Source organism: Pelobates fuscus, chromosome 3 (genome assembly GCF_036172605.1).
Source record: "Pelobates fuscus isolate aPelFus1 chromosome 3, aPelFus1.pri, whole genome shotgun sequence".
Classification (NCBI taxonomy): domain Eukaryota; kingdom Metazoa; phylum Chordata; class Amphibia; order Anura; family Pelobatidae; genus Pelobates; species Pelobates fuscus.
This window is the reverse complement of record NC_086319.1, coordinates 260,982,368-260,996,299: the sequence shown is the minus strand read 5'-3', so window position 1 is coordinate 260,996,299 and position 13,932 is coordinate 260,982,368. Positions and strand designations below refer to the sequence as shown.

Sequence of the window (13,932 nt, the reverse complement as noted above, 5' to 3'; positions counted from 1 at the left end):
TTATTTATATTTGCATATTATCTTTAGAAGTTTAGGCTAAGTAAGGCCTGTCGGATAATATCTGGTGGTTTCACTATAGAATGGAGGGTTTCTTTGATGTTTAGGATTCAATATGCTGCATCCTGTGTCTGTGAAATGCATGAAGGAGTATAACCTCCAGAGGTTTAAGTTTTAAAGCCAATTCTATGTTAAATTTTTGTTTTGGGGCATTTACAGTAATATGTTGGGGTAATTTAATTTGAAAAAAAATTGATTTGCAATTTAAAATATCTCTGGAACTGGCTTTATAAAGAAACCCTGGAACTTTATTTTATATTTTATCTTTTGCTTCTTATCAACTTGCAGTGCATGGGAGATCTGTCCTTCTAGATAATATCATTTCACATTAAATCCTTTTTGACTCACTGATAATTGCTGCTGTTACTTTTGCAATTATCTGAAATCTCTAACAATGTTTTCCTTGTGTTTTAATATATTTAAGGGTGGGATATTAAGCAGGAATGTATTGTGTATAATATTTTAGATGCTGAATATTTGGGTGTTTGTTTCCTTCCCATGCTCTATTTTCTTTATTTCGTGTGTGTGATAATTTTGGCTATTACATACACTTGCACTTTAATAATTTGATGACAACTCTGGGCCAAAAAAAAACCCCAACATAGAATCCGACTGAATGTTGTGCACATCACTTTTTAAATTCTGCCCCAGAAATTTTAGATTTTATGAAGTTACAAGTGTCTGCTGTTTTTGTTTGTGTGTTTTGCTTTGCTTTTTTTGCCATATGTGTTCATGAAATCCACTCAAGCCCCTGTCAGTATCCCTATTCTCTGACTATATATCCGTATAGAACAGTGGTTCTTAAGGCAGCCCTCCATTATTACCAAAAGTCCAGGATCCAATTCCATATTCGCTTGAGATTCTCACTCCCCATGATGCATTCCTAAAACTCTCTAGTAAGTTAGTAGACTTGTGCATTTGGTGTTGGATAAATCACAATTCATTAAAAATGCGGGCGATCAGCAATTCATCTGAAATGCCATATTGCCTTAAATAAACAAAAAAACACCCACAAATACAGCTAATTGACTATCAGTTTCATGATTTGGAGTTAAAATTCGAATTATTTGTGGCACATATCCAACAACAAAAAAATCAGCATGAGGGTACATCATGTGGTTGCCTTCCACTACATGCTAACCAGCTATCATGTTAAAATGTTATTAAAAAATTAAAGAATAATGCACCTTATTCACCCATTCATCATATTCACCATATCAGCATGTCTGATAAACGGATAAGCAGCCAGTTGCTACTCGCTGCAATAAAAAAAAAACTAGCAACTGGGCAGCTATCCCGGTCTAGTCATTAAGGTCCTAGAGGGCTCATGAAAAACTGGGAGGACTTGGCGTTGGCATCGGGCTTAATATGAAATATAGGAGATTGAACAGGTTATTGTACATAGCCCACAGTTGGTGGGGGGGATACTGACCTGTTGTCCATGCTGCCACTACCCACAGACCACAGGTGGGGAATATTATTTAATAATTATTAAACTGGGCATGGTCATCCCAGTGTCCACCCTCGAACCCCACCCGTGAACTGTGGGTGGGAGCTTATAAAGAAACGGTGGACATACCTTTTTGTCCAAACATTCCCAACCCTTCACCCATGGGTGGTGGTTATTAATGTCAATGGAGGGGGGAGGGGGATGCTATGCCATTGTCTACCCACTCCAAAAAAAAGCTTGGAACCATCCCCTCTCTCCTCCCAGTGACTAAAAGTCCCCAGACCCCCAACCACCCCCAATAAAAAAAATCTAGTTACCGCTCACCCTAATAAAAGGGTAACCGGACGACGACTACTACTACAAAAAAAAAAGGGGGGGGGGCTGTGTAGAGGGCTGTGACTGGTTGACTTATAAGCCAACAAACCAATCCGAGCACTTGGGCAGGCAAGTCTTTTCTCTTTTAAAACTTGCATGGGAATTATTTTTTTTAATAGATTTTAGATTTATTGGGGCACCATACACGATTACTATAATAGGGTAGTTAACTTGGTAGGGGGTGGTTTAGCATCCCTCCCCCCATTTAATGTTATAGTGCACCAACCTGTCGCTTTTGGGTGCTATAATATATTTAATACTAAACTAAAGAGTGCAAGCAGGAAATAAAATTCCGTTTATGTGTAGCCGCAAAACCAAATTATCTAAAAAAAAAAAAAATAAAAAAAAAAAAATAAAAAAAAATATTAGATTGTACTTGTGGATCATTCCATTATCGAATTAACAGGATTCTTGCCACGGTGATGGAATTTTCCCAATTCTGGATAATGTGTCACAATAGGTGCATGTAGGTCCGCACACATAGATAACCAACAAAAAATTGTGTATTCGAAAAGAGTGCACACTTATTGATAAAGGAATGCATATCAAAATGTCATGGGATCATGCGGTCACTGCAGCCCTCCTAGATGCTAAATGTAGTACCAGCATATCACACCAAAACCTTGTAGGACACTCTGAGATGACACAAATTTCCCAGCAAGAGAGGAAATTTGTAAACTTTTTTTTAAAGTGTTCGGGAAAATATCAATCTGCCAGACAGGGGAGAGAGCAACAAGAAGACTACCTTGAAAGAGTGTGAAAGCCCTGGACGCCTTTCGCACCTTCCTTTGTGCTTTCTCAAGGAAGGTGCAAAACGCGTCCAGGGCTTTCACACTCTTTTTCAGGGTAGTCTTCTGAATGGTCTCTCCCTTGTCTGTCAGTTGCAGGTAGTACGGCAAATTTGATATTTTCCAAACACTTATTTAAAAAAAAAAATTCTTGCTGGGAAATTTGTGTCATCTCCGTATCCTACAATGTTTTGGTGTGATATGCCTTGAATCAATGCATCTATATGAGGAAAATTCTGTGTCCCCATGCAGAGCGTGGAGACGCTGAATGGCAGTTGCTTACTGTGCAGCACCGAGCCAGGAAGCCCCTTCAGTGGCCACTTAGAGATGTACCTAGGGGCAATGTAAACACTGCCTTTTCTCTGAAAAGACAGTGTTTGCATTAAAATGCCTGAATGCAATAATTATACTCACTAGAACGGCATTAAGCTGTAGTTGTTCTGGTGACTATAGGGTCCCTTTAAAGCAGTGCTAGGTCCCCCCAGTATTTTACAGGTCCCGTGAATTGGAGGCGTTGGTGAGAGATTGGGCAGCAATGCCCAGTTCCTTTTTTATATTTTTTTTAGACCTGTGCACAGCAAAAAACAATGTCATTACTGGCCGGTCTATTAATGGGGAAATTGGATATCCTGTGACAGTTTGTAATTCTTGAGGACCAGTTTGGGAAACACTGCTCGAACACACGCTTTCCTGCAAGATTTATAATTAACCTTTTGTGTGCACGAGTACAGCAATGGATGATAAACCTGCACTTATGACGTCCCCATTACACCTGGAGATAATAATCTACTGCACTGGAGCTGCCTTTGTGTGTGCAATGCTGCTGACCATCGTGATTTTCAAGATGAAACACCCATCCAAGAAATCGGATTTCAACAGTCAACTGGCTGTACACAAGCTGGCCAAGAGCATCCCACTGCGCAGACAGGTAACAGAAAGTATATAGGGGGTTTACAAACCTATTCTTGTATAAGATATGAAAATAGTGGTGGAGTTTTAACATGCATATGGGCTCTGGAGCTCTTACAATATTTTGTGCGATTTCTTTTTTTTTTTTATTCATGAAAAAACTTTGTGTATGCATCTATTCTTTTATTATATTTGTTAAATGAGAATGAGGCCCTTCTGATTTGCCTGGATTTTTTTTTTTTCAAAGCTGGAATTGTATGACAAAATATAGTATGAGTATACCCCTGGATCCTACTAGATAACCTTCATCACATGGGGGTATTTTTGCACATTTTTATTTATTTTGGAAATTTGTCATGCCTGTAAGATTTAGTCTCTATGCTAAAGAAGCACTGATCAATTCCCATGTTTCATTTTGGGAGACAGCATTGCAATAATTTTTTATTTTTAGTTTGCAGTAGTACTGTGTACACCCTCCCTTTTTGGAGTATTCACTGCTGGTAAGCATAGAGATTAATAACACTAAAGAGAGTAAATATTTTCAAGCTCCTACCGTAGAAACTTGGTGTGCATTAACAATTTACCACATTTTCTTGTTTTTTTTCCTTATGTACGATTACTTTCTGAAAGCAAAAACCCCAAGCACTGATTTTCTTCTGCGCTGGCTCGGGTCCGGCTTCATTGGAGACCTAATGCGCATGCGCGGCAATGGCTGTGCTCACACTAGGATTTCCCCTTAGGAAAGAATTATTCAATGCTTTCCTATAAGGATTATGGTGACGCTGGACGTCCTCATGCATAGAGTGAGGCCGTCCAGCGTCATTTAGGTGACCAAAAGTCACCTAACCAACCCGAAATCCGACGAAGTGGAGCTAACCCTAGCAGGAAATTATTGCAGTTTATTTATTTAAAAAAATTAAATAATTGCTTGCTCAGGCTTAAGGGTGCTAGGACACTGCACCCAGTCCTCTTCAATGAACCGAGTGCCTATAGTGTCCCTTTAAGGTGTGTCAAGAGATTCTAAACACTGAGCAATGCCTGGTGGTCCAGTTTTAGGCCCCTGATAAACCAGGTTTAATTTGCAGAGTAGATTTGATCCACCTCTGTAGTGTTTTTGTTTTTCTAAGTGTGCAGATGGCTAGCTAATGTGATAATAGAATAGTTAGAGCATTTTATTTATTGGATGATGACTGAACAGCACGGTTGCTCTTTGTACAATATTTTATTCCTTAGATCAGAGCTACATCAGCCATTTTCATACACACGTAATTGGCTACTCAGACACACTTCTCTCCACATGTGCAGGGAAAGCGAAATTAAAAATAAAATATGCATAATTTACCTTAGTAAACACTGGTGTTCTACACTATGCTTTATCTATATCTGTACAGTAACATTCCATTATTGTTCTTTTGGTGAAACAGGTGTCTGCTGACTCCAGTTCATCAATGCACTCAGGAGTGATTTTGATCCGGCCCTCTCGTCTTTCATCTAGCGGCTCACCTATGCTGGCTGGAGTCTCTGAATATGAGCTTCCTGAAGATCCTCGATGGGAAGTAGCAAGGGACAGGTGAGAAGTCTACTATACTAGGTCATTCTTTGGCATTGTTAATGCTTCCATGTGTGCTAACAATCAAACACTTTATGGCATTGTGCCTTTGCAGGTTGATCCTTGGAAAGCCACTTGGAGAAGGCTGCTTTGGTCAGGTTGTCATGGCAGAAGCCATTGGCTTGGACAAGGAAAAACCCAACAGAATCACTAAAGTTGCTGTAAAGATGCTAAAATGTAAGCAGAGTGTATGAATTCACATTGTTTCCTTTCGGGGTCTCTTTCTCATTGTTCTATATAGAGTGTCAGTGAATGGGTGATACTGGCAGTTTTTTATTAAAATGCATTACCTTAAATATTTGCTTATATTTTAACTTTAGCGGATGCTAGTGAGAAGGACCTTTCTGACCTGATTTCAGAGATGGAAATGATGAAAATGATTGGCAAACACAAAAACATTATTAACTTACTTGGAGCCTGCACCCAGGATGGTATGTAGATTCTAGCATTTGAGTACATAAAATGTGCAGCTTAATTTATTAAAAAAAAATTATTTTGTTGCTGCGTAGGTTTAATGTTGCTATGATGTAAGCTGTATTTTGTCATTCTTCACATAATGCATACATGCAGGGAAATGGTGGTAGCTGCAGTTACGAAGATGAAATATGAAGCATGGTGAAGATGAATAGACGTTAATTGATCTCTGGACAGACAAACTTTTAAACTATTTTAAAAAAATTACAAAATTCCAGGGAACCACTTGAGTATCAGCCACCAATTATTATAGGAGGTTTATGTTTTTTTTTTTTGTCTTTTGAATATTGCATATAATCCTTTGGTGCCCTGTCCTCCTAGAAGAGCGAATAAGGCAAGAGATAACATAAGTTGATCTGTCCTTGTTATTCAGTCTCCTGCTCCCACATGACATTTTGCATTTCCCCACATGTTGCTTTAAGGATGTCTAGGGACGTCAATGTATGACAGTGTGTCTGCCATTGATGTCCAGGTAGCTTTAGAATACCTAATAAACCTTTTGATGGTCAGCTTTAGAACGGGACATGGGAGATTCCACATACAGCGCTGACAGAAAAGCAAGTATTTCCGTGGGGTGATGTAGATTGCCTCCAGCTAGCAAGCCCAAAACTAAAAATATCTCTCTGGCTCGTGTAGCTAGGTAAATGTTAATATACAAATATCACTATGTATTGCAAATAGGTCTAACAATTATTTAGATGTGTATTGATTGTACCAAGGCAAAACCAGATATAAATATATGGTCCCTATTAGGCCTTAAATGTAGCAAGCAGATATACAATTTAATGCTCTCAAGAAGAAAATGCTATGGGAAAAAGTCTTTTTTTTTTTTTCTTTTTTTTTTTTTTCCACCATAGTCCTCTTCATGAATGGGCATTGTTTATCATACTGTTAGCGGAGAAAGAAAAATGTAAAGGATCACTATAGAGTCAGGATCACAAACTTATATTCCTGACCCTATAGTGTTGAACCCACCATTTAGGTGACTTGCCCCTTCAGAATGGGTTAAAACTCCCCTTATTTCCAGTTATCCACAGGTCTGCCGGACCTGGCCCAACCCCCTTGGTGACATCAAATTGCCGATTTTTAGCCAATCCAATGCTTTCCCATGGGGAGAGCATTGGATTGGCTAAAATCAGCAATAGGGCAGGGCCAAACACAGCATCTCTATGAATAAAATTCAGCGTCTCCATGCAGAGCGTGGGGATGCTGAAAGGCAGGGCTGCTTACTGTGCAGCACTGAGCCAGGAAGCACCTCCAGTGGCCATCTGAGTGGCCGCCACTTGGAGGTGTCCCTAGGGGCAATGTCAACACTGCCTTTTCTTCTGAAAAGGCAGTGTTTAAATAAAAATACCTGAAGGGAGCTATTATACTCACCATAACAACTACATTAAGCTGTAGTTGTAAAGATGTCTATAGTGTCCCTTTAAAACCTCTACATATGCGTATTTAGGCATGAAATTCACAGCTCAAAGTTTTCCAAGACAGCCTGCCTGGAAAACAGTACCTCTTGGTAATCTTAGCAGGTGGCCAGTACATTGCATATTTTTTATTGAAAACAAATGTATGTTTGTATACGAGTCGAGTCCTTGAAGTCCACATATGCCTGCTCCTATTTTTTTTTAATTTTTTTTTTTAACATTTAGCCCTTCTGCCCTTCTGGTTTGTCTGCCACTTATTACGTAGATAATTTTTGATCTTGGGCATTGGCTAGGTGTCATTTTTTATATTGATTTATTTCCAATATGGGAGGCTCATATGTTTTTTTTTTTTTTTACTATGATTTACTTTATTGATAGCCTACTATATATATGATGTACGGCCCTATCATAGGGGTTAATTTATAGGGATAAGAACACTTTTTTTTAATATAATTTTTATGTTCTATATCATTGTATAAAAGGCATATACATTTTTCATAAAAATAGCTTCTTCTGTTTTCTTTATGCACCTATAGCCCTGGAACGCTCATACGTTATTTTATACATTTTGTTTTTTCTTTTAAGTTGCTTCCCTGTATGTCAATGCCCATGTCATTTTGAATATATCGGTTACCGTTGTTCTAAGCTTCTGCTTTGTGTATAGTCCACATATCACAACAAGCTATTGGTGACATAGATAAAGATTTGCAGTTGTGCCAACAAAAGGTGTTTAAGCTAGTTGGGCTGCACTGCTTGAAAGGAAGCTTTGAAAGATCAAAACAAAAATATCCATCTTGATTTTCTAGTGACTGGCTAGTCTTGAAAGGCGTTTCATTGCATTAGTGTGCGGGAAGATGAGTCAAGATGAACTCCATTTGTGCCTTACTGCGGAACATCCTCACTGTGTTCTGTTGCAATACTTTAGAACTGTAGTAGCCTTACAGAAGATTGAATGTAAAGCAAGTAACATTATACATTAAATACATTTTTTTTCCGTGTGTTTTGATTTAGTTTTTTGTGCTTCCCTTGTATGCTGTAAACTCCATTAATCACTTGTATAATAGAAGAATGCACCCCCAATGTAATGTTGGCAATGAAAAGTTCAAAGCAGTAGTGACCAGAATGGAGCACCCATCATTAATATGCCAGAGATTCATTATTGAACTTGTCTGAATCCATTGGAAGTACAGGAAGGGAGAGTAAAACGAGGAAATACTGTTAATTCCCAGTGTTGAAATTTTGGAGAGACTTGTAGAGTCACTGCCAGTTTAGTGAATGCAACCTGAAGAGAGCTCTGATCTCTAGAAAAATGTGTTTAACCCTTTCAGGAAACATTGCTATGGTTTGTATTTTGTTTTTGCTTTCTCTTTCTGATTATACACCTGTGTTCTACTCTTTAAACTGTGTGCAGTCGAAGACTCAATGGCTGTACACCTTCATGGAGTTTCTGGTATCTTTACTACTTCCTCTGTAAAAAATGTTTTTTTTTTTTTTTGTCAGGTTTTTCTTTTAGATGTTTTTCACAATAGAAACTGCTGGCTGTTAATGACTTGTCGTATTTTTAAATTGATTGTATGTAATTCCCTGATTTCCTGTCTGACTCGCAGGTCCTCTCTATGTAATTGTGGAATACGCCTCCAAGGGCAATCTGCGTGAATACTTACGTGCACGGCGCCCTCCTGGTATGGAGTATTGCTACAACCCCAGCTGTGCTCCCAATGAGCTGCTGAGCTTTAAGGATCTAGTCTCCTGTGCCTACCAGGTGGCACGTGGCATGGAATACCTTGCCTCTAAAAAGGTAGCCTTTTTGTTTTGTCATCGCTTTTACTATAAATTTGGACATATAATTTTCATTATTTTTTTTTAATTTAAATTTTGTAATTTTTTTGGGTGTGGTTTGGTATTTTTACATATATTTAATGATATGCTGTACTGTAAATGTCTCCTGTCTCTTGTCAGTGTATCCACAGAGACCTGGCGGCAAGAAATGTTTTGGTGACAGAAGATAATGTGATGAAAATTGCTGATTTTGGTCTTGCTCGAGATATTCACCACATAGACTATTACAAGAAGACCACCAATGTAAGCGTTTGACCTTGTTCAATATCATTGTTCCGTGTGTCAAACTGCCCATGCCATTATATGATATTTTAGGTTTATAAGCAGCATTTGATTTTAAATAAGATGTTTTGTCTAGTGCTGTGGTCAGATGGAAGAGCTTCTTGCAAATCAACCATCCGTGAAAATCTCTTAACTTGTTTAGTCCCTTTGCAAAAAAACAAGCAAACAAATATTTATTTCTGTACAACATGGGTGACCTGTTTTGTAGTTTTACTTTGTAACCCTTGTGTGACAAAGACAATTTGTGGTTTTTTTTTTAGTTGCGGATTTAGCTTTAGTACCCCAAATATTCATATTACAGAAATGGGCTAATGTATATTTATATAGAGTTCTGTGTAAAGTATTCAGACACCAACAGAAACCTTAGTGCAGACATAATATTGGTCTTGCAGATCCAGAACACTATCAGTCCATATTCCTGGTTTCATTAAAGACCTTGTTACATTCTATATGCACAAATCCCATGTGTTTTCAATGTCTTTTTAAAGGGGGAAAAGGTTTTGTGTAAAGACACTGGCTAATGCTGCAAAAGAGTCACATTGCATTTTGGACTTTTTTTTTTTTCTTTTTCCCTCCAGGGCCGGCTACCTGTAAAATGGATGGCACCTGAAGCCCTTTTTGACAGAATTTACACCCATCACAGTGATGTGTAAGTGTGTGTGTATATATTTATTTTATTTTTAAATACAATAACACAGCAATGCATGACATTTGTAAATGGTGTCTAACAAATTTGCCTCCAATATTTCAACTTTCATTTGTTTTTTGAGAGTGGGGTTTGTGGTTAGGGACACATTTGGTTTTAGACCTCACAACCTAATGTTCTTATTCTTAAGTAATTGTATTTCTCCAGCTAATATCTGCAGTCATCTGGCTGCATTTGTGGTATGCACAGCACTTTCATTGACAACATTATGGAGCAGGATTGGGAAACGATGTGAATTTAAAGGGTGTTCTTCCCCCTACTTTAATACATGTATGGAAATCTACATTGATATTAAAGTTACACATAAAATAATACAACATAGACCTGGTTTGTTTTATATATAATGTTTTTTCCTGGCACTGGAAAGTTAAACCAGTATTTGTGGCTGTTGGCATAGACTGTTGCAATAAGTGCCTGAGGTCACTCCTTGTGAATTCTCTGTAAGATCACTTTCCACCATTGTAGCAGAACTACTACTCATACGTGTGTTTTTGCCTTTTTTCCATTCGGGAGTACTTCATACGAACAAAGTCCATTCGTCTCCTGAACGGGGACCGCCCCTGTACCCCATTATAACGTTCACACCAGTAACTTAAATGCTAAACCACAAGGGATGTAATTAATGAATGCTCCCCTGGGTGGCCGTCATTTTGTATAACCGAACACGTGGCAGACAAAAGAATGGCGGCCAACTTGTCTCCCGAACGTGGGCAGAGGGACTTGGTCGTCAAGTGCCTGGAACTCCTTTTCGGCTAGGCACTCGCATGAACCCCGGTAAAACATAGACCGCTGCCCATTCCATTTCCCAACCACCTACACGAACGATGTTCGGGAGATATGAACTACTGAACAGGGGGAGCATTTGTATCCCGAAATAAAACCAATTCCTTTCTTGGTGTCCGCACAGGAACCTCACAAATGGAGACCGGCCAGAGCACCTATTTTCTTGGAACTGTTTTGGGCCATCGCTTCATGTCTGGCAGGTCAAAACTTTACCTCGAGGGCATTCCCATTTCACCAAACCAATCCGAGTTGTACATTTAGATCAGGGCTATCGGGAAATTTACTTTTTGTGGGGTTCCTGAGTAGGGTGGGGGCACATTTGAGGTACTGTATATTTTGTTGGATTTTCTGTACCTGAGAGAGAATGCGATTAGAGACTTGTTTTCATGCAATTATCGCTCAGGCACAGTGGATCCTGGGATTGAAACCCCTGTTTTCTTGTAAACCCCATGTAGGGGACTGGGCATAAAAGCCGTGTGTGTTCCAATAAATAGCAGTTGACTCCCAGGACTATGTTTCGTCTTGTTACTGGGGGAATAGGTATTTACTTGTGTTGATGGTTCCAGGTTGGCTAAAGGAAAGTAATAGCGGAGGTTACAAGTCGGGTTACCTGTGGTCCGCTACAACCATCTTTTTAGAATCTTCATGTTTTCTCTCTCTATTCTTACCTGTATGTGAGAAGAGAACAGTGATGTGAGGGGTGATGTAGTGCAAGTGGGGTTGCCGGTTTAGAAGACCTAGTTTGCAAGGTGGCATTATGATGAGTATGCAGTAAAATCTTTTGTTGCATGTTCAAAAAGTAGGGTAAGCTGTCACGTGTGTTTTTTGTTTTGTTTTATATCTACTAAATTTATTTTATCACCGACAGATGATGCATCATGTTAATGATTTTCTACCTTTTTTTTTAGCTGGTCATTTGGGGTACTCTTATGGGAGATTTTCACTCTTGGAGGCTCCCCCTATCCAGGAGTCCCAATGGAAGAACTTTTTAAGTTACTAAAAGAAGGGCATAGGATGGACAAACCCACAAACTGCACCAATGAGTTGTAAGTATAGAACACTTGACTACCTTTCCTACAGTAAATGTGCGGTTTTAATTATAGGAAGCACTGCTTCACGTTAGTCCATGTAATGGGAGGATTGTAACAATTTTATCATAACTCCTTACCAGGTACATGATGATGAGGGATTGCTGGCATGCTGTCCCCTGTCAGAGACCAACCTTTGTACAGCTGGTCGAAGATCTGGACCGCATTGTGGCTCTAAGCTCCAACCAGGTATGCACAACAGTCTGGGGATAATTTGCAAACAAATTTCACTTAACATTTTCCATAATAAATTACACTGTTTTAATAAACCATAGAACTATACTTACTGTGCCTGCAAACGTAACTGTTACAATATGAACTCTCTCTGCAGGAATACCTCGATCTCTCCATGCCAGTGAATCAGTATTCTCCATGTTTCCCGGACACCAGAAGCTCCACTTGTTCCTCGGGGGAGGATTCTGTGTTTTCCCATGATCCTTTACCAGATGACCCCTGTCTTCCCAAATATGCCAATGGAGGATTAAAAAAACGCTGACCTTGGGAGTTCTATAAAATGACACTTGCCTTTTCTTTTTTTTTTTTTATCCACTCCTGAAAGTCAAGTTTGAGAACATTTTAGTTTCAAGCATTCCGAAAATTACTACCACTTCCAAAATTCCAAGCACTGCGATATAATTCCGTTCTTGATTATAGAGGGCAAAACTTTCCATGATACATTTTTAGTTTTCATTCCCATCTACGTTACTACACCACTTGGATTTTTTTTTTCTTCTCTTTTAAATACTGAAGTATTGTTACTTGGCCCTCTTCGGGTAAGAGATTTCAGCTCAACCCATGACATTTGGATATGGAAGCGTAATGATGATGTTAATCAAATGGAGTATCAAGACTTGAATCTTCCTCATTTTACCGTAACCGTTCTTCCTGCATCTTATTTACCTTCAAAGAATACACTCTCAGCTGACGTTGGTACACTCCAAATAAGTATCATTTTGGATTTATTCTAAACTCTTGTAATTCATTTAGTAGAGAATCCCATAAAAATGAAGAACATTTACCTTGGATTCTGGAACTCCAAATATGTCATCTCAAACCTAGATTAAATCTTGGTTGTTCTCCAAAGTAACCTCAACAATTCTGACTTTGCTACAAGAGATTTGCTCGGTTGGGTGAACTGTATCAGCGATGCAGGCATCTTAAGCTAAGACCACATACCTGTTCATTTTTTATTTTATTTTTTTTATTTTAAACTGTGACTGTCCTAATCAATGGTCACCTAGAAGTCTTAATATATTAAAGGAATGTTTTAATGCACCTACATGTAGGCATCATAAAGGACAATTCAGAGATAAAGCAGACTGATTTTATTCAGTAAATTTTAAGCACTCTGTTGACCAATCAGCGGTACGAAGAATATGCCATTCCCATGTTTTCTAGAGTATTTGACTCTGACCTGTTCTATGCTCTTATTCAGAAGCTTCCTGGCAAAATAGAGCCCCTTAACACAATTAAAGACTTTGCGCTGCAACCACAGTCGGTTTTAACAAATACATTTTTTTGAATCAAATGGTCTTGAAAACTTTGGAGAACTTGGTATGTTTTAATTCTCATTTATAGTGGAAAATAAACATGGGCAGAGTACCAATTAATGCTTTTCTTGTGTATATAGCTAGAAATTGTATAAATATGAATTATATATTTACATGTCTTTTTAAGAAAAATGTTACAAAATATATACCAGTTTGGTAGTAAAATGGCTGGTAATTCAGTTGCTATAAACAAAAAAATCATATATTTTGCTACGTTTTCAGTTTGTATTTTTTTAAATTATGTTCTAAAACCTTTCATATTCCCAGTAAAAGTCCCTAAATAAAAAAAGAAAATAAAGAAAAAACCAGATCGCTGTAGTTGACTTACATTTTTATACAATTGAACATTTTAGAATTGTGTTTAAGGGGGGGAGGGTGACTCCCAGTCACATTTTTTTTTTTTTTTTTTTTTTAGAAATGTTAAATGTTTTGGGCTTTTATAAACCATTAACCTCATACATACTCTATTCTGTATGTTATTTGTTCTATTTCATTTATCTTTCATACTCTGCCTACCTGTCTCTCTTGTCTTTCCCCCTCTTCTAATGTCCTTTTTTATTTTATTTTTTTATGTCTGTTATTCCTATTTTCCTTGCTCTCT

The 13,932-nt window shown here is 38.2% G+C and overlaps 1 protein-coding gene across 1 annotated transcript in view; it reads left to right on the top strand.

Moving 5' to 3' along the window:
* The window catches only part of FGFR1 (fibroblast growth factor receptor 1), a 63,144-nt gene extending 49,530 nt beyond the window's left edge, over positions 1–13,614 (top strand). The window contains exons 9-18 of the mRNA XM_063448451.1: positions 3,402–3,598; positions 5,004–5,149; positions 5,244–5,365; positions 5,509–5,619; positions 8,691–8,881; positions 9,043–9,165; positions 9,783–9,853; positions 11,602–11,739; positions 11,865–11,970; positions 12,113–13,614. Coding sequence (XP_063304521.1) covers positions 3,402–3,598; positions 5,004–5,149; positions 5,244–5,365; positions 5,509–5,619; positions 8,691–8,881; positions 9,043–9,165; positions 9,783–9,853; positions 11,602–11,739; positions 11,865–11,970; positions 12,113–12,277 — 1,370 coding nt within the window. The 3' untranslated portion in view covers positions 12,278–13,614. The remainder of the gene's footprint in view (positions 1–3,401; positions 3,599–5,003; positions 5,150–5,243; positions 5,366–5,508; positions 5,620–8,690; positions 8,882–9,042; positions 9,166–9,782; positions 9,854–11,601; positions 11,740–11,864; positions 11,971–12,112) is intronic.
* The last annotated feature ends 318 nt before the right edge of the window (positions 13,615–13,932 follow it).